The sequence below is a fragment of the Acinonyx jubatus genome, chromosome A2 (genome assembly GCF_027475565.1).
Source record: "Acinonyx jubatus isolate Ajub_Pintada_27869175 chromosome A2, VMU_Ajub_asm_v1.0, whole genome shotgun sequence".
In the NCBI taxonomy this organism is placed as follows: domain Eukaryota; kingdom Metazoa; phylum Chordata; class Mammalia; order Carnivora; family Felidae; genus Acinonyx; species Acinonyx jubatus.
The window spans coordinates 85,652,759-85,678,966 of record NC_069383.1 but is presented as its reverse complement, the minus strand read 5'-3'; the positions used below and the strand labels follow the sequence as shown (position 1 = coordinate 85,678,966).

The 26,208-nt window shown below is 39.2% G+C and overlaps 1 protein-coding gene and 1 long non-coding RNA gene across 3 annotated transcripts in view; one reads left to right on the top strand and one right to left on the bottom strand.

Annotated features, from left to right (window-relative positions):
* On the bottom strand, positions 1 to 26,204 carry LOC106972726 (uncharacterized). Its single transcript, XR_001429890.3, has 4 exons — positions 24,934 to 26,204; positions 19,837 to 21,722; positions 17,950 to 18,144; positions 1 to 3,621 (listed from the first exon to the last, which is right to left on the bottom strand). It is a non-coding gene; the product is annotated as an uncharacterized LOC106972726 (long non-coding RNA).
* The window catches only part of RSBN1L (round spermatid basic protein 1 like), a 67,278-nt gene continuing 61,564 nt past the window's right edge, over positions 20,495 to 26,208 (top strand). For both annotated transcript variants that reach the window (XM_053218563.1, XM_027071749.2), the window contains exon 1: positions 20,495 to 21,059. In XM_053218563.1, coding sequence (XP_053074538.1) covers positions 20,495 to 21,059 — 565 coding nt within the window. The remainder of the gene's footprint in view (positions 21,060 to 26,208) is intronic.

Genomic DNA, 26,208 nt, shown 5'->3' with positions numbered 1-26,208 from the left:
GAGAGGGAGAGAAAGGGAGGGGAAGAGAAACTCTAAGCAGACTCTGCACGTTCAGCGCAGAGCCCAATGTGGGGCTCGAAATCACAAATGGTGAGATCATGACCTGACCCAAAACCAAGAGTCAGACACTTAACCGACTGAGACACCCAGGGGCCCCTAGCTTAGCACTATTCCAAAAATGATTGTACCTTGCATTTGCTTCTGTATGTGTGGTAAAATCTCTTCAAAAGAAATACTCATTGGGCATAAACCAAAGCAGTTATAAAATAATCTATATTCTTGATCGTCCTTGTGACTTCATTTAAGATGGTCATTCCCTTAATTACACAAAGACTCAGGAGAAACTCTGAAATTACTTTCTTTAAGGGCTTGATTAAATTCTCAGCTAAAGGTTAATTTCTTTCCAGTCTTGGTCTGGGGGTTGAAGGGCTATGGGAGTTCCAGGGGTATAAAGATCTATATTGGACACAATCACTTTGCTAAGCTGCTGAAGTGGGCAGGAAGTTAAACCCATTGACCTTGGCTCTAACATAGTTGTTTACTGATTTCTTTGGTCCACTGTCTCTACCTCCACTGCATCATGAACCTGGGTTTCCCTTCTTCTACCAAACAGTTCCTCTCACAGTTGTGAGTGACCTTTATAAAATGTGAATTAGGTCCCTCAATTTTTAACAAGGCTTGGCATAGCTGATCTTTGCCTACCTCTTCAACCTCAACTTGCACTCACTAAATCCTAGGTATACAGATATTCATTCAGTTGTACACAAATATTTCTTTAGTGATTGTTACATATGTTGTTTTAGACAAAAGAAAAAAATCTTTTCCTCATGGAACTTAAGGTCTTGTTCTTTGAATAAGCCCAGTACTTTAGTGGGCCTCAAGGCCTTTGCACAAGCTATTTTCTGCTTAGAATGCTTTCTTTTCACTTCACATTCCTGTTTTGACTGTTTTACTTAAAGTAACTTCTTTTACTCCCACTGAAGAACTCTGTTTATTTCCTTCAGAACTTGTATCAGAGTATTATATTATACTTATTATATTAGTATATTTTTGTGTGTGTGTATATATGTGTATTTGTAATATATCTATGCCATGAGGCCAGGATCATGTTCATTTAATTTGCCACTGTATACTGAATCTGACTTCTTGCTGTCCACCTCCCAAGGCTTAGCATAATGAGCACATGGTAGGGTCTCAATAAACATTATTTGATATAAGACTCTGGGCTGTAATGTATAGAACTGTGGAATCATAGTGTATACCTGAGACTAATGTAACACTGTATGTTGATTATACTTCAATAACAACAACAAAAAAAGAATAAAGACTCTGGGTATATTTTTATTGAAAAGATTCACTGATGATCAAATTATACCCCATTTCTATCTTTTTATATGTACATTTTAGACAAAAGTGGAAAAGTCTGAATTGCAATTTACTGGCAGTCAGATTGGCTACCTGACTTATTTTGTTCTTTAAAAATAGCCATGTGATAAATACCATGAAGGCAAAAACTCTTAATTCTGAAAGACTCCACTGCTAATGCCCAACTTCTCCATATGGTGCCAGTTTTTATAACAATCTAAACATACAAAAAGTATATACAGTTCCAAATATTTATGAGCTTACAATATAAGTCATGAATGAGAGAGAGAGAGAAAAAAAAAAAAAAACATTTATTGAACTGGACAAACAGGTTTTTGAGTCCAAAGGTGGCAAAGGTGTAGCTGAATAGAGCAAAACCAGAAACTGTTAAAAGAACAGTAGTGGAAGCACAAAAAGGAAGTTCCTTAATGAGAAATGTGTTTCTAGAGATAGTAGACATTATATTCTGGACCAAGTAGCTATAGGTCACAGACTGCAGCGCTGGTTACAAAGGGGTCCAAACTAGAGATGATGGATGTATTCTTACAAATCTAGTTCCACTACTGGATAGCAACTCCAAGCACAGGTTCTATGATCATAGGTCAGTAGCATATTTATTATCCTCTTCTATATAATTTCTTTTTCATTCTGTTAACAAATTATAGTGAATATAGAAAATATATCCACAAAGTACAGAATTTCCAGACTAGATATAAGAAACAAGATTTAAAACATGAGGATATATTTCTATAAATGGCCAGTCCTCTATAATGGGTACACTGCTAATGCAGTTATGAGCATACTGGGCTTCCACACAAGAGTTTATTTGAAGAAATGATTCTATTACTTTAAAAAGTCTAAAGGATGGCACAGCTATTATAAATACATTTGAATTTTTTAAAAAGTAGGACTTCAAAATGTTTTCACTGACTTGCATAAATAAGGCCAAAAATGATCAAATATTCCATGGCCAACAAAGACCTAAAATAACAAAATATTTATATATATGTTAAATTCATTAATGTGTAAATACATTTGGTATTACTATAGAAACATAATAATCAGCTAATATATTAATTAATATCTACTAACCTGGGTTTTATATTAATAGATTAGTTACTATTAAATAATAAGCTATTTAATTAATGTACTGCTGACTTCCAGATTTTGCTGACCCACACACAGGTTCTAAAGAGATACATCTGAGTTTAAGGTGTTACCCCTGTCCTTGAAAACTGTCTCAATCATACTATTTTGGAATCTCACACACATGACTAATGTATAACTTGTATAAAAAGGACAGGTTGTCTTTAGCACTTGAAAATTACACAGCTAGAATAATATATGCTTTGCCTACAGTCCTCTCAGCATTGATGATAAACTCTCAGACTGTTCACAGGTATGACCTCTGTTGGTAGGACCCTATTTCTGATTTTGGCTCCACTTCTGCCTAATGGGGTTCTTAAATATAAATTTTTTCCCTAAAACTGGCCCTGTTTTGAACTAAAGTATACTAAGTCAAGTATTTCCTAATTCCTCCTTCCTTTAACATAAACTACACCAAACACAAAGATGAACACATTGTTTTCTACTATAGTGCCTTTAATAGAAGTACTGATAAGCTAAGAAATCTGTTCAATTTAGTTATTTACTTTTTAGAGTTTTTTTTTAATGTTTATTTATTTTTGAGAGAGAGACACACAACTTGAGCGGGGAAAGGGGCAGAGAGAGACGGAGATACAGAATCAGAAGCAGGCTCCAGGCTTTGAGCTGTCAGCACAGAGTCTAATGCAGGGCTCAAACTCATGAACTGTGAGATGATGACATGAATGAAGTCAGATGCTTAACCAACTGAGCCACCTAGGTGCCCTAAAATAAGTTATTAAATATAGAAAATGAATAAAGACAGGACATATATAGTTTGGACTCTTAAACATATACCAATTCTTCCATGGCTCTCATTCTCTAACTGGGGTCTCCAAACTTTTCGACCATGCACCATGTATTAGTTTCAAAGGCCACCATAACAAAGTACCATAAACTAGATGGCTTAAACAAGAGAAAATTGTCTCACAGTTTTGGAGGCTAGAATCCGAGATCAAGGTGTCAGCACCACCTGTTCCTTCTGAGGGCAGTAAGGGAAAGATCTGTTTCATGCCTCTCCCATAGCTTCTGATGATATGCTGGCCACCTTGGAGTTCTCTGGCTTGTAGAAGCATCAGTCCAACATCTGCCTCCATCTTCATGTGGTGTGATCTATTTTATAAGGACACCAGTTATACTGGATTAGAGGCCCATACTACTCTGGTGTGATCTTAACTAATTATATCTGCAAGTACCCTATTTCCAAACAAAGTCATATTCTGAGATACTAGGGGTTAGAACTTCAACATGAATTTTGGGGAACACAATTCAATCTGTAACACACCATAATACATGTACATTTATTTATACACTATTCACATCCAGTAATGCATTAAGAATTATATACATTATAACCCCTATTTTTTAAGTTTATTTATTTACTATTTTGAGAGAGAGAGCAGTGGAGGGGCAGAGAGAGAGGGAGAGAGAGAGAAAATCACAAAAAGGCTCCATGCTGTCAGCACAGAGCCTGATGTGGGCCTTAAACTCACGAAATGAGATCATGACTTGAGCTGAAACAGAGAGTCAGATGCCTAATCAACTGAGTCACCCAGGCGCCCCATATAACCCCTATTTAATTGGAAATTTGAAAAAGATAAGGCAAAGGTAAATATACATGAAGTAGAGGCACCTGGGTGGCTCAGCTGGTTGCGTGTCTGACTCTTGGTTTTGGTTCAGGTCACAATCTCACGGTTTCAGGAGTTCACACCCCATGTTGGGCTCTGTGCTGGCATGATGGAGCCTGCTTGGGCTTCTCTCTCTCTCCCTCTCTCTGCCCTCCCCTGCTTGTGCAGTTTCTGTTTCTCTCAAAATAAATAAGTAAACTTAAAAATATATACATATAACTAGTAATATTTTCTTTTTTTTTTAAATTTTTTTTTTCAACGTTTATTTATTTTTGAGACAGAGAGAGACAGAGCATGAACGGGGGAGGGGCAGAGAGAGAGGGAGACACAGAATCGGAAACAGGCTCCAGGCTCCGAGTCATCAGCCCAGAGCCTGACGCGGGGCTCGAACCCACGGACCGCGAGATCGTGACCTGGCTGAAGTCGGACGCTTAACCGACTGCGCCACCCAGGCGCCCCTGTAATGTTTTCTTTCTGACTCCTGACAGATTGCCTTGCACACTCCCTAGATTACAGACATCTCACCAATTTCAAGGATAAAATCAAGCTCTTTGGCTTAAAACATCCAACCTTCCACCATCTGCCCTCTGCTTACTTCACCTGCCTCGTCTCCTGTCACCCCCAACATATCTGGCATTGCAACCAGTCTGAACTATGTGCAATTTCCCACATGCGCTAGGCTCATTCTCGCTTCAACAACTCTGCACATGCTGTTTCCTATTTCTGGAATGCCCTCATTCTCTTCGCTTCCTGTAAACACACAGTGAACTCCCAATCATTTTCTAAAACTCAGCTCAAATGTCATCTCCTTTGGGAAGCTTTCGCTGAATGCTCTAGGCAGCATGAAGCACTTTCTCAGTGTGTGTAGTACCTCGTTCCTATCTCTATCATGGAAAATCTGTTTACATATACATGTTAGGCTGAACTGGTATTTGACCATTTTTGACCTAAAAAAAGCAATTTCATATGGTTCAACTTAACATTTCAGTAGATGACAAGTCCATTGAGAGCAGGAAGCATGTTTTACTCATTTTTATATTTTTAGTGACTAAAATGAAGTTTGGCATAGAGTAAGTACTTAATATATGTTTCCTGAACTTAAGGAAAGACTTACTTTAAAACCACAAACATCCTGCATTCAGATATTTCTTCTCAAGAATGGGATAAGTATTGACTTGGTGCCTCCCATAAGAATAACGATTGGTTTAAGCTTCATTGCCTTTATTTAGTTTAACAGTATTTTATTTTTAAAAAAAATTTCTTTGAAACGTGTATTTATTTTTGAGAGACAAGAGAGACAGAGCATGAGGAGGGGGAGGGGCAGAGAGAGAGGGAGACACAAAATCCGAAGCAGGGTCCAGGCTCTGAGCTGTCAGCATAGAGCCTGACACGGGGCACGAACCCATGAACTGCGAGATCATGACCTGAGGAGAAGTCAGTTGCTTAAACGACGGAGCCACCCAGGCGCCCCTAGTTTAACGGTATTTTAAACCATTTTTCCCTGCTTTGGCATTTATATGTGTGGCAAAAATCTCTTCAAAATAGACTTTTAACTTAAAAAAAAAATAGAGAAATAGCAGGAAGAAGCTACCTGAGTATTGTTTTATAACCAACATCAAAGTATTTAATGATTCTACTTTCAAATTATTTGTATGCTAAATGAAGAGATTAGTTGTGTGAAATGAATATATCATTTTAAATTCAAACAATTTATTAGTAAGAACAAAAGTAAATCTAATTTCAAATTTCAAATTGTGCCTATTATTACTTGGTTTGTGAGAAAGCTGTGATAACTGCAATAGTGTTTAAGTATTACATGAGAGTTAAAATGCAAACGAGTCTTGTATGGCAAGCAGAACTATTCAGTTAAAGTCAGGAAGAAGCACCTGGTGAACCCCATGAGCAATTAGAAGGAAGTGAAACACAGTTACATGAACATTTTTCACTCTTCCTCATTTAAGCCCTTAAGTTAATAAGATGTGTTCAATGACTCCAACATGCCAAGGCAGTCGTGAGCAAAACCTTTCACAATCTGGCTCTAGCCCATTTGAGAGACTCCTCTCCTTTTATGGCACTTTGTGTCCTTTATACTTAACTACAATGAAGTTTTTACAGAGAATAGCATATTGAACATGTCATTCCTTATCTTTTTCCAAATGCTCGTTCCTCAGCCTCAAGAGTCCTTCTCCGTCTTCTTTGCTTACTAATCTTTAATTCTCCTTGAATATTCTCTTTTCCATCCAGAGCTGTTGATCTGCCTTTTCTATTTTCAATGTATATATTTCATGCTACCACTGCATTACTTTAACGACAGTGCTATAATTTAGGTTATGTCTGTTTTCTCAATTATATCGTCATGGTGTCCTGGGTCCATACAGATACTCACTACTGTTTGTTGTATGAATAAATGAGTAAGAAATGAGAGAAGAGTCTTGAATAATGAAGCATCAACGAAAGGCTTATTGGAAACAGATCTTGTGACTAGATAGTAAGGTTTGCTCCATGAGGACAGGGACCATGTCTGCCTTGTCTACTGCTATATTCCCAGAACTTAGCCTACTGTTGGGTACCAAGTGGATGTTTAGTAAGTATTTGCTAACTTGGGGCACCTGGTGACTCTTGATCTTGGGGTTGTGAGTTTGAGCCTCATGTTGGGTATAGAGATTACTTAAACAAAAACAGAAAAAAATAAGTACCTGCTAACTACTTAATGCATATGGACAATAAAAAGCAGGCTATCTAACAATTAGTTGAAAATAAACTGAAAAGGGGAATTCATAATAGGTAGTAAGAAAAGCAAGCACCTCTAGCGTAAGTCGTAGTATATGAAGGAATAAAGAAACTGTAGAAAGTAATAACATCACTGAATAGCAAAAAAATTTTGGGGGTGCCTGGGTGGCTCAGTTGGTTAAACGGCCAACTGCAGCTCAGGTCATGATCTTGGGGTCCATGAGTTCGAGCCCTGCATCAGGCTCTGTGCTGACAGCTTGGTGGCTGGAGCCTGCTTTGGATTCTGTGTCTCCCTCTCTCTCTCTGCTCCTCCCCTGCTTGTGCTCTATCTCTGTCTCTCAAAAATAAATGTTAAAAAACTTAGAAAAAAAATTTTTAATTACTAAAATCTCTCATCATAAACATGAGAGATTATCCTGGGAGGCAGAAGAGTTAATGTGAGTTGAGATAAATATGATTTGTATTTTCAATTATCTATACAGCGGTAATTGGCATTATTAGTATCCCAATAGAAATAAAAATAATGATGTCCTCCGCATCTTTAAAAAATCTGTATCATTTGCCACTAACGTATTTATATTTTTCTGTTTAATGCCTCTACCTGGAGTATCAGAAATAGTATTTAATCCCCAAACTAAGTTATCTATTGATTTATAAGCACTACACATTATGACTGTATACCTGTAGTTATATTGATGCTGCATTACTTTAGGCTTATTTTCCTATGATAATCATTGAAGCACTTCCATTGGTATTTAGACCTTTTGTGCCTCTAATAGCTATTCCTATGTGCTGACAGTTCACGGTGAAGAAGAGACTCAACATCTATACTCCCCACACCTGTGACCTGTATCAAGGTTATAAGCCAGGCACACTGCTAGTATTTGTGAACTCAAATGGCAAGATTAAGACTTCAAGACAAATTCCACCCAAGTTACAATAACTTTACAAAAAGAAAGTTTATCCACTTTGGCCATTGGACTTGTCCATCTCTGTTGGCAAGGATGGATATGGCAAACTTTGACCCGAGGCTTTGTGCCTTGGTATTCAACGTTTCCAGGTACCAGATTTGTACCTTTTTTTTCCATCCTCTTCACTAATAGATGTTAAAACTCCCAGTGACAATAGTGTAGAACTTAGTATTTTTTAGGCATTAAAATCGAATATAGAGAAAAGACCAACAATAAAATCCTAAGAATAGGAATTACAGGGGTGTCTGACCGGTTCAGTCAGTGGAGTGGGAGACTTGATGTAAGCGTTATGAGTTTGAGTCCAATGTTGGGTGCAGAGATTACTTAAAAATAAGTTCTTAAAAAAAAAAAAAGAATAGGAATTACAATACAGCTTGAGTTAGATTTAAAAGTTAACTTAAAAAGTGGTTATTTTTTTGATGGTTCTTTAGTATAGCTGTTTAATTATACATCTATTTTTTAATCAAATGGTATAGAAATAGTTATTCATCTGATGAGAATCAAGAGCCAGCACTTGAATCTAAGGCAAGATACATGTTACTTCATGGCTCTGTACAAATTATACAAAAAAGCTTTTCAAAGTAAAATCTGTAAAACTGAAATAATGAAATGATAACTTTGTGACAGTCATAGCTTCGTAATTCCCTGGTTCTAGGAGCAGTGTTTGCACAAAACTGTTGTCATCTAACTGTGGGTCATCCCCCTTGCCCCTTGGAATCTGTTAGACTTGCTTCACGATGTTCAGGTTACCCAGACTTTCTCTGGGCAACTGAATTATAAATTTTCTCTAAAAGCTGGAGCCAGGGGCGCCTGGGTAGCTCAGTTAAGCATCTGACTTCAGATCAGGTCATGAGCTCATGGTTTGTGAGTTCGAGACCCATGTCAGGCTCTGTGCTGACAGTTCGGAGCCTGGAGACTGCTTCAGATTCTGTGTCTCCTTCTCTCTCTGACTCATCCCCTGCTCATGCTCTGTGTGTGTGTAGGTGTGTGTGTGTGTGTGTGTGTGTGTGTGTGTGTGTGTGTGTCTCTCTCTCTCAAAAATAAACATTAGAAAATAAATAAATAAATAAATAAATAAAATAAAATAAAAGCTGAGGCCACTGTTTCTATAGATCTGTTGGTCTTTCCTACTCTCTCCCACTCTCACTCCTTCCCCTAGTAGTAATGCTAGCCTATTCTTTTCTGGGAGATAAAAAAGCACCAGTACCCTAAGAAACATGGTACCTTTTTTGAATGCCCATTTTCAGAATATAGCAATTTAATTAACTGAAACTTCTAAAAAGGTCTGGTAAATGTTTGAATTTAAAATCTGATGCTTTAGGGGCACGTAGGTGGCTCAGTCAGTTAGGTAGCCGACTTCGGTCAGGTCATTATCTCACAGTTCCTGAATTCATGGGGCTCTTTGCTGTCAGGACAGAGGCTGCTTTGGATCCTCTTTCCCCACCCCCTGCCCCTCAAAATAAATAAAATTAAAAACAATTTTTTTTTTGATGTTTTAAAGTTCTGCTCTCCCCTGCAAGACATTAGAAATAAAACTGCTTTAGAGTCAGAATGAATGTGCCATTCGAGCTCAGTTTTGAAAATTGCCTTGGAAAACTTTTTTGAAAACACGGGATAAAGTGAAATGTCCACAAATATGAGGCTTATATGAGGCACTCAGTAAATATTATCCTTCTACCCATAGTAATGGTCAGATAGTGTGGCTAAAGCTACAAAGCAGAGAACAATTATTCTGGAGGTGAAGTTTTCCTGTTCGAAAAGAAAGGAAAGGGTATGTAGTAAAGAAAATTCACAAACTGGGTATAGGATTGGTTTTTCAATCCAGATATTCTATGAGTTTATCATTTTTCTTTACACCTCTTTGCCATACCTAAGTTTCATGGTTATATTTTACCCTCTACCCACCAGTCATCAACTAAAATAGTTCCTTCTTCCCAGAGAATTGAGTGGAACGACAAAACATGCTTTTAAGAGCTTTACAACATTGAATAAGGTTCCCATCATACATTTTATAGGCTTCCTATCCTTTTCTAAAATGATCTGATGTCCTCCCATATTAAAATTCTGGCAGCAAAATTAACTCCAGAAGAGACATATTTATAGATGGTTTCTATTTACTTTATTGGCCCCTTTTACTCTTTATACCTTCTTTCTGCTTTGTGGTTCCTTCTGGCTCTTCAATGAAGCCTTTAAACAGTGGGCTACTCCCTCACTTACACTTTTCAACTTCACTTTCCTCTACTTTGCTCTCTTTCTGCTGAACTTGAGTGCATACTCAAACTGGAAAGAAGATTGTGGTTGAGCAAGTGGTTGGCTTATATTTGTTGGAAAATGATATTACTGGTTAAGAGGTGAGAATTCAACTCATCTAAAATGTTGAATAAAAAAAATATATGGATTGGAAGCTTTCAATTTTGACCATTTACTGCCCTTTTTTTTCCCTTTATCCAAGTCCCAGGCAGGAGAGAAAGGGGAAAGGGAAAATAGGCTAAGTGTCTCTTCCCACCCTTAAAAGGCCTTCCTGAAAACCTCACCCAAAGACATCCACCATATTATTGCCATCTCCAAGAGGAAGGGAGGTTGGGAAGGCTATTTTTTCTTGTTAACCTAGGCACACTGCAAACTAAATGAAATAAAGGTTCTGGTAGTAAGGAAGAAGGGGGCAAACAAATAATAGCCATCTCTGCCACAGAAATGTTGAGTTTGAGGTGTTTTTGACATATCCATGGAAGATGCTGATTAGATAGGTCATAAACACACAGGAACAGTCAGGTCTAGAGATGTCCATTGGGGAGCTATAACTATAAAACTAATTTATTAAAGTTATGGCATGTTTGAGATTGGCCAGGAAAAATAATGTGAGAGGGAAAAAAGTGTCCTTGCCTTGAAATTTCAGCGCCTCTACTATTTAATGCTTGAGAAGAAGAGGAACCTGTAAAATATTGTGAGAAGGAGCTGCATGATAAATCCGAAAAGTTTTGGAGATATCCAACTGAACTCAAAGTGGCTGCTGAATTTAACAGATAATCCTCTTCCAGTGTCCCAAATTCATCTTTTATTTTTTAAATTATTTATTTGTTTTTTAAGCAATCTCTATACCCAAAGTGGGGCTTGAACTTACAACTCTAAGATCAAGAGTCACATGTTCCACTGACTGAGCCAGCCAGGCGCCCCCATCTTTTATTTAGTTATTTCGTTTGTTTGTTTGTTTTTTGAGAGAGAGAGACAGAGCGTGCAAGCAGAAGAGGGGCAGATAGAGAGGGAGACACAGAATCCAAAGCAGGCTCCAGGCCCTGAGCTGTCAGCTCAGAGCCCGATGCAGGGCTTGAACCCACGAACTGTGAGATCATGACCTGAGCCGAAGTTGGATGCTTAACTGACTGAGCCACCCAAGTGCCCCAGATCCTTTCTTTTAATTTTTTATAAAAAAAAAAAAAAATTAATGTTTATTTTTGAGAGAGAAAGAGAGCGCGCGTGCACAAGTGGGGCAGCGAGATAGGGAGACAAAGAATCCAAAGCAGGCTCCAGCCGTCAGCACAGAGCCCAACATGGGGCTTGAACCCAAGAACCGTGAGATCATGACTTGATCCAAAGTCAGACACTTAACCAACTGAGCCACCCAGGCACCCACCTAGATCCTTTATTTTTTAAAAAACATTTTATGTTGGATACTATTTGGTTAATAAATGCTATTTGGGTACTTTAATTCTTTCTCGTATCTCATAATAATTGAATGCCTCTTATTTATTTCTGTATGAAACACTTCTATTTACAACATATAGTATGCTTCAACCCTGGGATCTCAAATAGCTTCTTTTCTACTTCGTAAGTTCAGTGATTACAATTAGGGTGAGGGAAAGGATTTACATAATCATTACAGAGCCCAGTGTCGGTATACCAAAGAAATTGATGATGTATCTATGGTTCAGTGGGTTCTTGCCATACATGTATACATGGACTTCAAACTTGATAGAAATCTTATTTGCCAGTAGAAAGGGCAATAATGTAATATATGCAGCTTCGTAAGTTTCCTTTCTGAAGGTAAGTCCAATAGTTCTTTTAACAGGTTAGGTGTGGATAGATGCAATGTTGATCTAAAGGTTTTTTACTCCACTAGTACAACAAAAGGTTTTCAGATACATACAAAGAGACTAAGTAGCCTTAGATACTATGTTGTGTTCTAATTTAATAGAGTTCTTTCTGAAATTTATTTAGAGTTGCTTAACTCTATAATTCTGAAGACAGCTACCAAAGAATCAAAATTGACCCTCTTACTCCTGTCACTACTTCATCTATTATCTAAACATACCTTTCTTCCTAAAGGACAGAATTATAATCAGTGTTTTTCTTATAGCCTTGAACATCCCTGTAGGAGATATAATGCCACATAAAATCTCATGCTATAACTTGGTGTTGTTTTACTTATTCAGCTGGAGCCGTTCTGTACCTTTGGGAAAAAAGTTATATAGAATGGCATTTTAGTTGTATGAATTTTCAGTGCATGAATGTACAAATATATTAGGAAACAATTACTATGACTGAAACCCATATGTGGACATAACTGGATTCATCAGAAAGCTAAAATTTTGACTTTTTTTGGTGGTTTTACCTTTAGACTACTATAGAACTATTCTATCATTTTCTGGTGAAAACAATTATATTGGCAAATCATAATTCAGACTGACTCACTGACTGATTTATCTATACTGATATATCCAATAAACATTTGTTGAGTGGTTAATGTATACAAGGCATTTTGTTAGATTCTACAGATACATAGGTGAATCAGAGTGAATAAAAAAAAGATATGATCTGTGTCCTATGGAGCTTACTGTTTACCGAGGGAGATGATAAAAAGTAAAGAAATAATTGTAAAGTAATTATAAACTGTGACAGGTGCTCTGAAACAGAGAGAACACTGTGATAGAGAATAATGAAAAGAGAGCCACCTTCAATTGAATGGTCAAAGATAGCCTTTAGGACACCTGCAAGAATAGAGAGTTGGGGGTGGGAGGGAGGAAGCATTCCAGGCAGGGGAAACAGCCTGGGCAAAGGGTCTCAGATAGGAATGGGCATGATTAAGGAAAAGAGAGAAAGCTAGTGTGGCTAATGCAGCATGAGTGGAGAGTGGCATGCGATCTTCAACTATCTTTTCACATGGTATAAAGGTAGAAATCAAAATCCTAAAACAACAGTCAGCAAACTATCTCTCGCAGTCAAATCTAGCCTGCTTCCTAATTTTATATAGTTTTACTGAAACATAATCACACCCATTCATTTACATGCTATCTATGGCTGTTTTTGTGCAACAAACAATATTTGCTACAAAGACCATGTGGTCTGCAAAGCCTAAAATATTTATTACTGGACTCTTTAAAAACAAATTTGCTGGCCCCTGTACTAGACGTAGACTAAATTAGAACTGACAACATGGTAGCTGAAAAGGTCAGGCTTTCTTAAAGCACAGAACCACTCTTTACAAGCAATAACTCACGTCAGAAAGACACATAAAGATGAGCAGGTCAATGTGGTAGAAGCAGGGCTTTGAGATGTCCAAGCCAGATTGGTAGAAGAGATGTCTTTAAGGTTAATATGGGGTTTTATAAAGCACAAAGACCTTCAGCCAAGGGTGTCAGGAACCTGGACAAGGCCAGAGGATAGTGTACTGGCACAGTGAAAATATAGTTCAGCTCAGGAATACTGGAGGGCATCATGTATACAGAAACCAGATTCTAAGAGGTGCAGCAGGCAGCTCTAAGCTCTGCTAACAAACATTATGGCTGGAAACCTGAGTATAAGTGACTCCTGAACAATATGGGGACTAGAGGTCCTAACTGTTACCTGTGCAGTCAAAAATCCACATACAACCTTGACTCCCCCAAAACTTAACTACTAGCAGCCTACTATTGACTAGAAACCTTAACAATACCAGTAAACTAATATATATTTGGTATGTTGTTTATATTATATACCATAATCTTTATAATAAAGTAAGCTAGAAAAAATGTTACTAATAAGGAAAATATTTGTAGCACTGTACTATGGTTATTGAAAAAAATCCACGTATAAGTGGACCCATGTAGTTGACATTTATGTCATTCAAGGGCCAAATGCATTTACTTAGCATCTATTTCAGCAATTGACAAAGGTAGGGTTGTGCATTAACAAACGAAACTCTCAAAACCTACCTTACCCAAACTAAGCTGTTCTTTTCTAGATCAGAAGTCACACTGGGTTACACACCTGATAAGTTTTGTTTGGCTCACACAGCTTCTTAGGAAACTTCACATTAAAAAAATCTAGATATCTAGCAAGTAGGCCCACTGCATTTCCATATGGAAATATCAGTTAGAGTTGAGAAGCAAATGTACCTTGTAGATAAGGCAAGTATTCTTAGTTTTCTACAGTCCTCACCACTTCTTACTAGGTAACATTCAGCTTGCCTTATTTTTATTATTTTTGAATGTACCAAGACCATCTGGCATTCAAGTTTGTAGCCCCAGGTTCCCATCTTACCATAAAGATCACAAACCTGCACTTTACACAGGTCTTTTCAATATACATTTATTGAGCACTGATCATCCCAGACACTATGCACACAAATATAAATACTGCATTATCTCTGTCATAGAGGAGCTCACGGGCTAAAAGCAGAGACCAATGATCCTATGTAGAATGATGATGGCACAAAGGGATGCTCAATTCTCACTGACCAGTCAGGAAGCACCGCCAAGGGAGATATTTAAACTAAATCTGAAAGGGCAAGCAGAGCTTTATTACTGTATTCCAGGCAGAGGAAACAGAATGCACATGGCGACAGGGAGTGCAACTCTTTTAGCAATTACACATAATTCAGAATAGATGAAAGAGAGGGAAGCTGTAAGAGAGTTAGAAAGATAGTGGTGGGGTTATATATCAAGAATGGCTCATATCTACACTAAAAAGTGACTTTTATTTCATATGCAAAAGAGAATTCCTGAAGAGACTGAAGGATAATTGAGTTTACATTTTAAAGTTTTTTTTTTTTTTTAATTTACTTATTCTTGAGAGAGAGCGAGCGCGCGAGAGAGAGCGAGCGCATGAGCAGGGGAGGGGCAGAGAGAGAGACGGAGGGAGAGAATCCCAAGCAGGCTCTGCACTGTCAGCATGGAGCCCAACACAGGGTTCCAACTCACAAACCACGAGATCATGACCTGGGGCAAAATCAAGAGTCGGACATTTAATTAACTGAGCCACTCAGGCACCTCCAGATTTACATTTTAGAAATACAATTTGGTAGCAACATGGAGCATAGTTTAGAAGATGCAAGACTGAACGCAGACAGACCAGTTCGTAAGGAAATCATTGACAAAACCCAAGATGGTTTGAGGCCTGAAGGCAAGAAGCAGCAGCAAGAATGAAGAGGAACTGGCTAGAGACAGTGACCCACTGAATGTGGAGGAGGAGGGAAAAAAGAAGTCAAAGATTCCCAAGTTTGTAGCTTGAATGGTAAGGAATGTAGGAGATGACACAGGGGAGGATGGGAATGGGTGGTATGAACTCAGAGGTATTTGTGGCCACACTGGTGGCTACGTCCGCTTGGCATCTGGGTAAGAGTCAGTAATCAGATACAAGGTTAAGGCAGGTGGGAAGTTGGGAACTGTAAGCATTTGTGAGCGATCAGAAGACACTGATGCATACTAGCACAAAGAAGTGTACAAAGTGAGATCAAGAGCAGGGACATATGCCAAACATTTAAATGGAAAAGAGGGAACAATGCTCAGGCCGGCTACAGAAGAGCAGATATAGACGTTGCCAGCAGCATGGAGAGGAAGAGAATTAGAGTGTGAGGAACTGAGGTGTTAGTAAATGTTTGCTACCAATTACATACTATAGATTCTAGGCTGGAGAGTGAAGAAAGTATAGAAAGGATGGATTACTATAGGGCTTCCAGATTTACTGAGAAAATTAAAAAGGGGCATCTAGTTAAGCTTGAATTTCAGATAAATAAAGAATATTTTTGGGGTGCCTGGGTGGCTCAGTCGGTTAAGCATCTGACTTCAGCTCATTTCATGATCACACAGTTCGTGGGTTTGAGTCCCGTGTTGGGCTCTGTGCTGACAGCTTGGAGCCTGGAGCCTGCTTCAGATTTTGTGTCTCCCTCTCTCTTCGACCCTCCCCTGCTCGTACTCTGTGTCTCTCTCTCTCAAAAACAAATAAACATTAAGAAAAAAAATTAGGGGCACGAGGATGGCTCAGTGGGTTAAACATCTGACTTCAGCTCAGGTCATGATCTCATGGTTCATGAGCTTAAGCCCTGTGTTGGGCTCTGTGTGGAAAGCTCAGGGCCTGGAGCTTGCTTCAGATTCTGTGTCTCCCTCTCTCTCTGCCCCTCCCCTTGCACTCTCTCAAAAATAAACAAACATTAAAAAAAATTTTTTTTAATTAAAAAAAGATTATCTTTTTAGTATAAATACATTCCAAATTCTGTAGGGGGATACTTATATTAAAAATTTATTCATTGTTTACCTGAAATCCAAATTTAACTGGGTGTCCTATATTTTATTTGGCAATCATAATTAGGTAAAAAAGAAAGATCTAGAGTCTGGGAGTACTCCTGAGGTCAAAGGGAAGGGTATGGTATAGAGGAATGAGGAATCTGAATATTAAAACACTGTAGTTTAGGATTTCAGAGATGGAAGAGTGATGAAAAGGATCAGGAAAGGGCTATTTTGTGACTGAAACAGAATGGAAATGCAAGTCCTAGAAGAAACACTGAGGCAAGAATATTGGATGGCTCATTAGTGTGGACACTGAGGTCAGTTAAAATGTTGGCTGAAGGGTACAGGGCATGAACATAAGCAAAATATCAAAATCTTCATTAAGTGTGGCAAAATGACCAGGAAGTCAGTGAAGGATGATACAGCCATACCACAAAAATCTGATAGGAGGGAGGGATTTTGACATGACTTTGAAAGACTACTAACAACCTGAAATTCTGTGAGAGGGACAGAGAGAATCTTAAGCAGGCTCAAGACCAGTGTGGAATCTTGATGTGAGATCATGACCTGAGTTGAAATTAAGAGTCGGACACTTAACTGACTGAGCCACTCAGGCGCCCTGAGAAGAAACAACTTTCAAATGTACAGGGTGTGTGCTCAAGGTTTCAAACAAGATGGAGAAGCAGGGTATATGGGGTATGTTTTCAACAGAGCTTGTTATAGAGGAGAGAATGAAAAGGTGTGGGAAAGATTATCAGTGAGTTGATAACAACAACGAAAAGCAGAAGAAATGGGGCTAAAAAGAACAGGAACAAACAAGGAATCTAGTCTTGATGGGAAAGAAAAGGTAGGCTTTCTAAACAAGTGAGAATTGGCTTAAGTTGAGATCCAAAGGAAGTGATTTCTCACCAGCATCTCATGTTCATCAGGTCTAAGGTCAGGAAGTAGTCCAAACTTGTCTCTTTTCCAATGTTTCCTAGCTCAGTGAATGGTACCACTGTCCATCAAGTCATGCAGGTTAGAAATAATGGAGGTATTCATGATATCTGCCTCCATTATGCTCATTAACCAAACCATCACAGAAGCATCAGGTAAGGAGAGAAGCTTTCCACACAGTGGAAACATATGTGATATTCTTAGGTTGAAAGATAGCATGGTGCATTCTAGAAACTAAAGAGCTTTTACCTTGATACAGAAGCAAGTACTAGATCATGATGTGTCTTGTAGGTCACATTAAGGATTTGCCCTTTATCCTAAAAGCAATGGAAGCCACTGGCAGGTGTGAAGCAAGGAAAGAGACATTACCAAATTTAGGTTTTGAAAAGAGCATTCTGGGTAGAATGGAGAACAGATTTGAAAAAACAAGAATATGGGGAAATCACAACAAAGGTCAGTGTAGTTATCCTGGTGCGAGGGGGCAGTACTTTGAATAGGGTACCAACAATGGGCATGGAGAAAAGTGGATGGTTTCAGTAAGGCAGCAGAGATTAAGCCAACAGGAATTGGTGACAGTGATGGGAATTCTCTCCTAATATTATAAGGAATGATCTAGTTGAAAGAGAATGGTTGATTACACAGGAAAGAAAACAGTTAATTGAACGCTGATAACAGTAATAGTGCAAACTGAATTACCTGGAAGGATCTTCCTCCAATTGCAAAGTGTAAGGAGTCCATGAGATCAGGGGACCATGTGTGCCCAGATCAGGGGGCAGACAGAGCTGTGCTGATTAGACATCACTATTTGCAGGAAGTGAAGGATGTGGACATAAGCTTGGACATGTTGAATGCACACATGCAAGGTTTCTTCTGGTGTGGTAAGTGAAGAAGCTGGGAATGGGAAGAGAATGGGATGCATCTGAGAATGCTAGAAATATGAGAGTTCTAAATTTAAACCTGGCCTTCCAGATCATTATTTCAGTAGATACATCATGTATTAGAATAGAATACATTTTTTTTTTAAGATTTTATTTTTTAGATAACCTCTACACCCAATGTGGGGCTCGAACTTAAAACCCTGAGATCAAGAGTTGCATGCTGCACTGACTGAGTCAGCCAGGTGCCCCAGAATATTTTTCTTATAATAGTTTGTTATCTTGATTTATAACTTAAATGTTTAGACACATGGTACGTGAGCCTCTGAGCCACATTTGCCCAGGCTCTGCAAATTTAAGGTTAGGACTGATAAGAGTGCATAATAGTATAAAAGACTATATATAGTGCAAGCAGAAAAAAATTCCTGAAGGTGAGAGTACATCGTAGGTGAGAGTACATCGTAGCTGGGCCCTTACAAAGTTAGACATCCTAGACTTCTATGTGGGAGATGAGAAAATAAATGGCACAAGTTTCCAATTACCATATTACCATACACAAGAGACACATTTATGCGCTTGGAAGGTCAACAATTAAGAAGCTACTCTAGGGCGCCTGGGTGGCTCAGTCAGTTAAGCATCTGACTTCAGGTCATGATCTCACAGTTTGTGAGTTCGAGCCCCGCGTCAGGTTCTGTGCTGACAGCTCAGAGCCTGGAGCCTGCTTCGGATTCTGTGTCTTCTCCTGTCTCTGCCCCTCCCATGCTCATGCTCTGTCTCTCAATAATAAATAAATATTAAAAAAAAATTTTTTTTAATAAAAAAAAGAAGCTACTCTAATTGTAATGGTTTCAGTGTGACTTTGTAAAGCTTCTTGCATATGGCAGAAGTTTAGAGCATGGAAGAGACCTTAGTGATCATGTAATTGAATTTATTCCGCTAAAACAGAGGCTCTGACAGATGAAGCATTGTGACGGAGGTCACAAAGCTAGTTAGTAGCTGATGATTTTCAGCCCCATCCTCTTAGTCTGCTTTTCCACCAATGTTCCTTTTCGTGAATACATATGCTGACAATCAATTGCAACCACTAAGTTTTCACTTTCTTTCACTGATATGTATTAAAGGAAGTAAATACTTTGATTATTTTAAAAATCTGACGCACCTAAAAAAAGGACCACTATTAAGTTTTGACTCCAAAGTATTCTAAACAAACAAAAAAGGGAAAACAAAAAATTCCAATTTCATACAGTCACAAGAAATGATAATCCTGGAAAGTTACTTTTAACTGTTTTCCATAAAGTTACAGGTAACTTGGGGCTCCTTTTAAGACTTAAGAATATTCTCCGACTGCTCATTTCCTGATTTGACTTTTATTTTTGCGTCTGTTCCTTTGACTTGTTAATCTCCTGTGAGACCTCAGAGTTAAATTAAAATCTTACTCCTCGCCTCGGTTGCAACTGTACTACTGTACCTCATCTCCCCCAATTCCTTATCTTCTAAGCTAGAAATCAAAACACACGTTTATAAAACATCGAACACTCAGGATGCTAACCACTATTTTACAGTTAAATTTTTTTTGCCTTTCAAACATCAATAAATATCGCTAACGGATTTTTCTTAGCAAGTTTCATTTGTAACAACTGCAATAAAATCAATATCTTTACGGGTGTATCATAAAAGTTTAAAAGAAAAATTCTCCAGGGCGTCTTACCTTCAAGCTCGGAAGAAATCCGAAAGTTCTAGGTTTGCAGGAAGTTATCTCCCTCAAAGCATTAGAGCTGACGATCTTAGCAACAGTAACAAATCTTGTCAGGACACCAAGTGATTTTTGGTCCCTCCCATCCAACTGCCTAACAGAAGGAAGGACTTAATTCCGCACACAATTTTCTCCTCTGAGCTAAGCATCTGCGAAACTCGGATTTCTGAGAGCGAAGAGAAAGGGAGGGACCAAAGGGACCCCAAGGCAAAAAGGAAGAGAAAGTGATACAAAAAAAGTCGTCGAAACAGAGTCGAGTGCGACCTGGCGGGGGCAGATTTGGGGGTCCATTCCGAACACTCACGGGGCACCAGAGTTCACGCTGGCGACAAGTGGAAGACCCTCCCCTCACGGCAAGCTCCGCCACTAAGCCGCGCCCAGAGGAGCTGTGACCTCCAAAACGGGTCCGCTTGGCGATCCTGCCTCTTCGGCTCCAGATTCGCGCCTTTGGTTGGCTCCCAGAGGGATCCCTCAGCATGGTTCGTCCAATGGAGGGCTTCGCTAGTGGCCCGTCCGCTCCGCCCCTCCCCCGCCCCTCGCCCGCCCCTCGCTGAGGGCCCGCCCCTGCCCCGCGCCCGGGAGCCGAGGAGAGTAAATACAACAGGAGCGCAAAATGGCGGAACCGCCGAGCCCCGTGCACGGCGCTGCCGCTGCTGTCTCGGAGAAAGAACCGTTTGGCAAATTGCAGCCCCCGTTCCGGGACCCACCAGGTCCTCTGTCGGCCAAGAAGGTCCGGACTGAGGAGAAGAAGGCGCCGAGGAGACTGAACGGAGAAGGGAGCAGCGGCGGGAACAGCAGGCAGCTGCAGCCGCTGGCGGCACCTTCGCCTCAGAGCTATGGCAGCCCTGCGTCTTGGAGCTTTCCCGGTCTGTCTGCTGCCTCCTCCCCGTCCTCTCCTCGGAGCAGTTTCTCTTTTTCCGCTGGCACCGCGGTCCCTTCGTCAGCCTCTGCTTCCTCATCTCAGCCGGTGCCGCGCAAACTGCTGGTCCCTCCTACGCTGCTGCACGCTCAGCCTCACCATCTCTTGCTCCCGGCCGCCACCTCCTCGGCCAACGCCAAGCCGCGCCGACCCAAGGAGAAGCGAGAGAAGGAAAGGAGGAGGCACGGCCTCGGCGGGGCAGGCGAGGCCAGCGGGGCCGCCCGGGAGGAGAACGGGGAGGTGAAGCCGCTGCCGCGAGGTGGGTGCTGGCGCTGGGAGGGGGAGGGGAGGGCGCCCCGGGTCCCCGCGTCCCCGCCACCTCCTCGCGCCCGCGGGGCCCGGGCAGGGGGAGTGTGGCGGTCGCGGGCGCCAGCCTGGAGGGGGCGGGAGGCGTCCCGTTCCCAGCGGACGATTTTGCAGTCCTTTTGGGGACAGGAAATGGAGCCTGTAATTTCAGTTGCAGCGAGGGGAATGCCCGAAACTCTCATTTTTAAATATTGTTTCTATCTCCCAGTTAATGCGCTGAAAGATTTGTAGAATTCGGTCTAGAGTACCCGCTTAGGTGTGCTGGACTACGGAGGGAGATGGGAGGTGATGGGATCGCGAAGGGTTTGGTCTTGTAAAAGATTCTTGATTATTTAGACCGTTTAGACGTGATCGCGGAATTCGTATTTGTGACCACAGGCTCCAGCGCCAGAAAATCCTGTCAAAAAAGGGGTGTGGAGAGCATTGGCGTCAGCTGGAAGCTACCAGAGGCCCGAGCTTTTCATCCCTATTAGGGAAATGAGGTAGTGTGCAGGGCCCTAAGTGTGCTGTTTCATAAGGTACCTTCCGCACCGCTCCGTATTCTCAAGTGTTTTCTGGGGTCCTCTTTGGAATACCACCACCCTTCGGAGAGAATTTTCAGCCATATTCTTTTTTCCTGCAGCAAATGATAAAATCAGGAGCGTTGACGTTTTTTGGTCAGATCAAGTGACTGCAAAATGTTTTAACATCAGAAAATGGCAAATTCACGAGCGTCCGTTTCAGACAGGGCTAGGCAGTTTTCTTTTAAAATGTAGGCTAGCCATATAATTTTCCGAAAGTGTTTATTTAAAATAGATGGTCCTACTTATTTCGTTATTGATATATAGTGATCTGACGGTGGCACAACATGGAGACTGGTTGAAAAGTAGATTTTTATGTGATCAAAAGACTAAAGCATATAATGATGTTTATTATAAATATACATTGAAAATGTACTGTGAAAGTATCATTGTTTCTTAGGAAAAACGACATGTCAAGCAGTGTTAGCATTGCTGATCGAATTGTAGCTTAAATCATGAATAATGCTGTTTGAGTGGCAGTTTTCACAGTTTTTAAAAATGCTGCACAGGAGTATGTAGTAACAGTTACTTCTTCCCTGCTGTTTTGCTTATAGCAAAGCTTTGACATCTAAGCATAGCCATCAGGAACTCTGGCACTGAGTAAAGTTCTCTCAGTTTTGGACTGTGTTGCTTCTAGGAAAGTGGTTTTGAGGATGGAATTTATACTATTAGCTCTGGAATTTTAATATGATTAGTATTTTAAAGCTATTTTGTTTTAGTGGTTACCTTGAAAAGTTATAAGTGCCTGAAAGTCTGTGCATTTGCAGTTTGGTATTAGTTTTATTTGTGGTGTGTAAACAGTGTATCTGTTCTTCTGAATTCTTTGAATGAGGAAGTGAATGTGGGGTATAACATTTGTCAGTGTATTGGCATGGCTGAAAATAAAGAAGTAAACATTCTTTCACAAGTCTAACTTAAAATAATGGAGCATAAAAATGGCCCTTAAAATGAAATGGCTGTTAAAGAGAAATTTCTGTAGTCTTTTACGTTTAGGCTCCTCCTTTTGAAGGTCACAGCTTATATTATGCTTTAATATGAGGAATGATAGCTGCTACATTAAAATGTGGGGAACATGTTTTTCCATGATTTATGTAGGGTTTTTACGTATGACTAGATGTAAACACTATTGTACAATTTTCATTTTTTTGAGAGAGAAATGCTGCCATTTTACTGAGAAAAAACTAAAAATCAAAGAGAAGAATTTTTTTCAGTGTCTTGATAAATTTAATGGTGGAAATCTTTCCCTTTTAATTTAAGAAGTACTCTTATCCTTCTAAAGTTCAGATTTAACTAAATCAAATATATTTTAATTAAGAAAACTCTTAAGCAACTGTTATTAAAATAGCAAGATTACATACATCAATTCAATATAAATATAATTGCAAATATGAAAATCCTAATTTGTAATCCAATTCTCATTTCTGTGGGCTTTATATAAGAATCTTAGTGAGTGGATGGCGTGGGGGGGGGCGGGGGGGGGGACGCCTGGTTGCCTCAGTCGGTGGAGCATGTGATGCATGATCTCAGGACCTTGAGTTCAAGCCCCAGGTTGGGCTTAGAGTTTACTTTAGAAAAATCTTAGTGAGTGGTTAGGTCTGTTGTGTTGTGTGTGTGTGTGTGTGTGTGTGTGTGTGTGTATATATATAACTCTTTCTAGTGTTGCTCTAAGTTGGATAGTTCATGGATAGCACATAGGATAGTTCAGTGACCCCAATTATCCCATAGCTTCATGATTGAACAATCTGAATCAGAACAGGAAGTAAGCTATAAACATCTAAGCAAAGAAAATAGAATGAATCTTCCCTGAAAAAGCAAACAACAACAAAAATCCAAAAAATCTAGCCCACTACCCCATTTACCAGTTAAGTTCTTGTACTGTAGTAGGTTTGGTTTTTGGGTTTTTTTTTTTTTTTTTTAAGTCTTTAGTGAGAACTAATTTTTTTTATTGGCTACCATTCTAACAGGAATTACATGGATTAAATGAAACTGTGTATGAAAAGCCTTGGCAGGCCATTTAGTCAATGTTATTTGAGTCAGAAACATGATGATTTTTTAACCCCATAGCAAATTAAAAAGTGGATTAGTCCAGATACAGTAAGGATCATTGACAGTGAGTGGATTTGAAAGTTAAGAGTGATAAACAACAGAATAACAAAAATGTGGCAGTTCAAGCCCATTTAGCATAAAGGTTGATGCCTTATGCACCTAAAACCTGTGAGGCCATCTGGTCATAGTGCGGTAGCTGATTTCCATGATAGCCTGAGTCATCATGTGAAAGTTAAATTTATTTCTTACAAAAAGGAGATGTGCAAAACATTTTAAATTTTTAAAACTAGAAAATAACCAGATTCGGTTATAGAGGTAATCTGCTGAAGAATTCACATTCCATCTTCCTGTAGGAGTGAATAAATTTTTGAATTGGTAAAATTTTTGAATTGGTAAATGTGGAAGGTAAAAAATGGACATGTGCTGGAAGTATCTGACATTTAGAATTATATTCTAGCAAAGAGCAAAACAAACATATTATTAGATAACAAAGTGCTTTAATGATTCAAGTAACCAGTAAAACTTGTATAGATCTTCTAATTTTTGTTAGTGTTTTTGCTTTGCATTTATTAACTTTTTTTTTCCTTAGAATGATTCTGTGAAGTATCTAAAGATAAAACCAGAGCATTTCACAGAATGTTTGCCTTGAAAGTATAGTTACAGAATTTAACTCTAATGAAAATAGAGACTCTTAAAGAATTGAATAATAGTTATTTTTGTTTTTATCTTAATTCCAGTTAACATTCAGTGTTCTATTCATTTAAGGTACACGATGTAGTGATTCAACAATTTCATACATCACTCAGTGTTCATCACAAGTGCCCTCCTTAAGCTTTTAACCCCTCTCCCCTCCCCTTTGATAACCGTCAGTTTGTTCTTTATAGTCAAGAGTCTGTTAGAAATGAATAATTTAAGGTATGTAAATGTCAGTGATAGATGTTGGAAGACTTTTCAAACTATACTTTCCCCTATCTTTCTAATATTGTTAATTCCACGATTTTACCTTAAATTCAGTTTTAGAGTTTTCATCATTATGGCCAAATATTTGTCACTGCTGGCATAGTTTACTGTAATTTCATTTTCTTGTATAACCTTTTCTCATGCCTTGTTTTTTCATTTGTTTAGTTTTGTCTAGCAAAATCTTTCTATACCCTCCAGCAGCTCCATAAAATGCTTCTCAGTACAATTTTCCACATGGTCAGATCTGTCAGATAAACTTACCAGTTCTATTTGTTCTTGTAGTCATCTCTTCTGTAGCTGTCTTTCTTCCTGCTTTAGTCTGGATTGTTTTCTCTTTAGGCCTGCTGCAAAGCTGTCATCTTGGGACTTCCCTTAGCTGACATTCTGAGAATTTCTTTCACTTTTGTTGAGTCCCTTTTTTCTGGATCCTATGTGTTCCTTTTGGTTTATTCCTTCATTTTGGTTTCCTCTACTATTACTGTGGAAGTGTATGTTGGAAATAATTTTTTCGGGGGGGGGGGATTTTATTTTTACCCTCACAGTTGACTGGCTATTGAGAGGTTTGTATATTGGAAATCATTTTCCCTCAAAAGTTTGGAGGTGTTCCCATATTGCCTAGCTTCCAGTGTTGATGTTGAGAAATTTGATCTCAAAAAGTTGCTGTGATCTGGGAGATTTCAACCTTTTCATTGAATTTTTAAATTTTAGCTCTCTTTTAAAACAATGTTTTATGAACTCTTGTTCTTTGATCCTGTATTGTAGCATCTTGTTCTTTTTTCATGGGTGTAGCACTTCTGTTACCTCTTCAAGAATATTAATTATAATTTCTTTGTTTCTTGTATTATTTTTGGTTCCTCTAAAACTTTTTTTTTTGTTGGTTTTGGTCTTTTTCTTTTTGTTGGAGGCTTTCTGCAGCTCTCCGTGATCCTTAGCCATTCCTTCATACTCAAGGAACATTCAAAGCTGATTTGAAAGCTCACTGGGCATGCATGAGCATGGCTTAGTGACTAATGAACTCCCATGTTTTATCTTGTTTTTCAAGATTTTATTTTTAAGTAATCTCTACACCCAGAGTGGCACTCAAACTTAACCTTGCTAAGATCAAGAGTCACATGCTCTACTGACTGAGCCAGCTGGACACCCCTCCCATATTTTATCTTCTTTTCCCTGGGTAGTAGGTGACAAGGTTTTCAATTTCTTCAGATAAAGGTCCTTCATTTTCCTGTCCATCTGTATAACTGGAATAATGGAGATGAGGGGATTGGCAGAGGTGATAAGTTTAGATGGTAAGACTCTAATGCTGGATCAAGGAAGAAAACTGTAAGTTTCACCATTCAGTTTCTGGATTTTCATTTAGTTTCCCTGTTTTCATATGAATATGTCACTTCTTCCTTTTTCTGTGTGGGATGCACCTGAACCTGGAGCCATTCTGATTCAGTTTTGCTGGAGATCATACCTCTCATTCCCTTAGGAGAGACAGAGAGGGAGGGTGAGAGTGTGTGTATGGGAGGGGTGGGGGTTGAGTCTGCTCTCCTG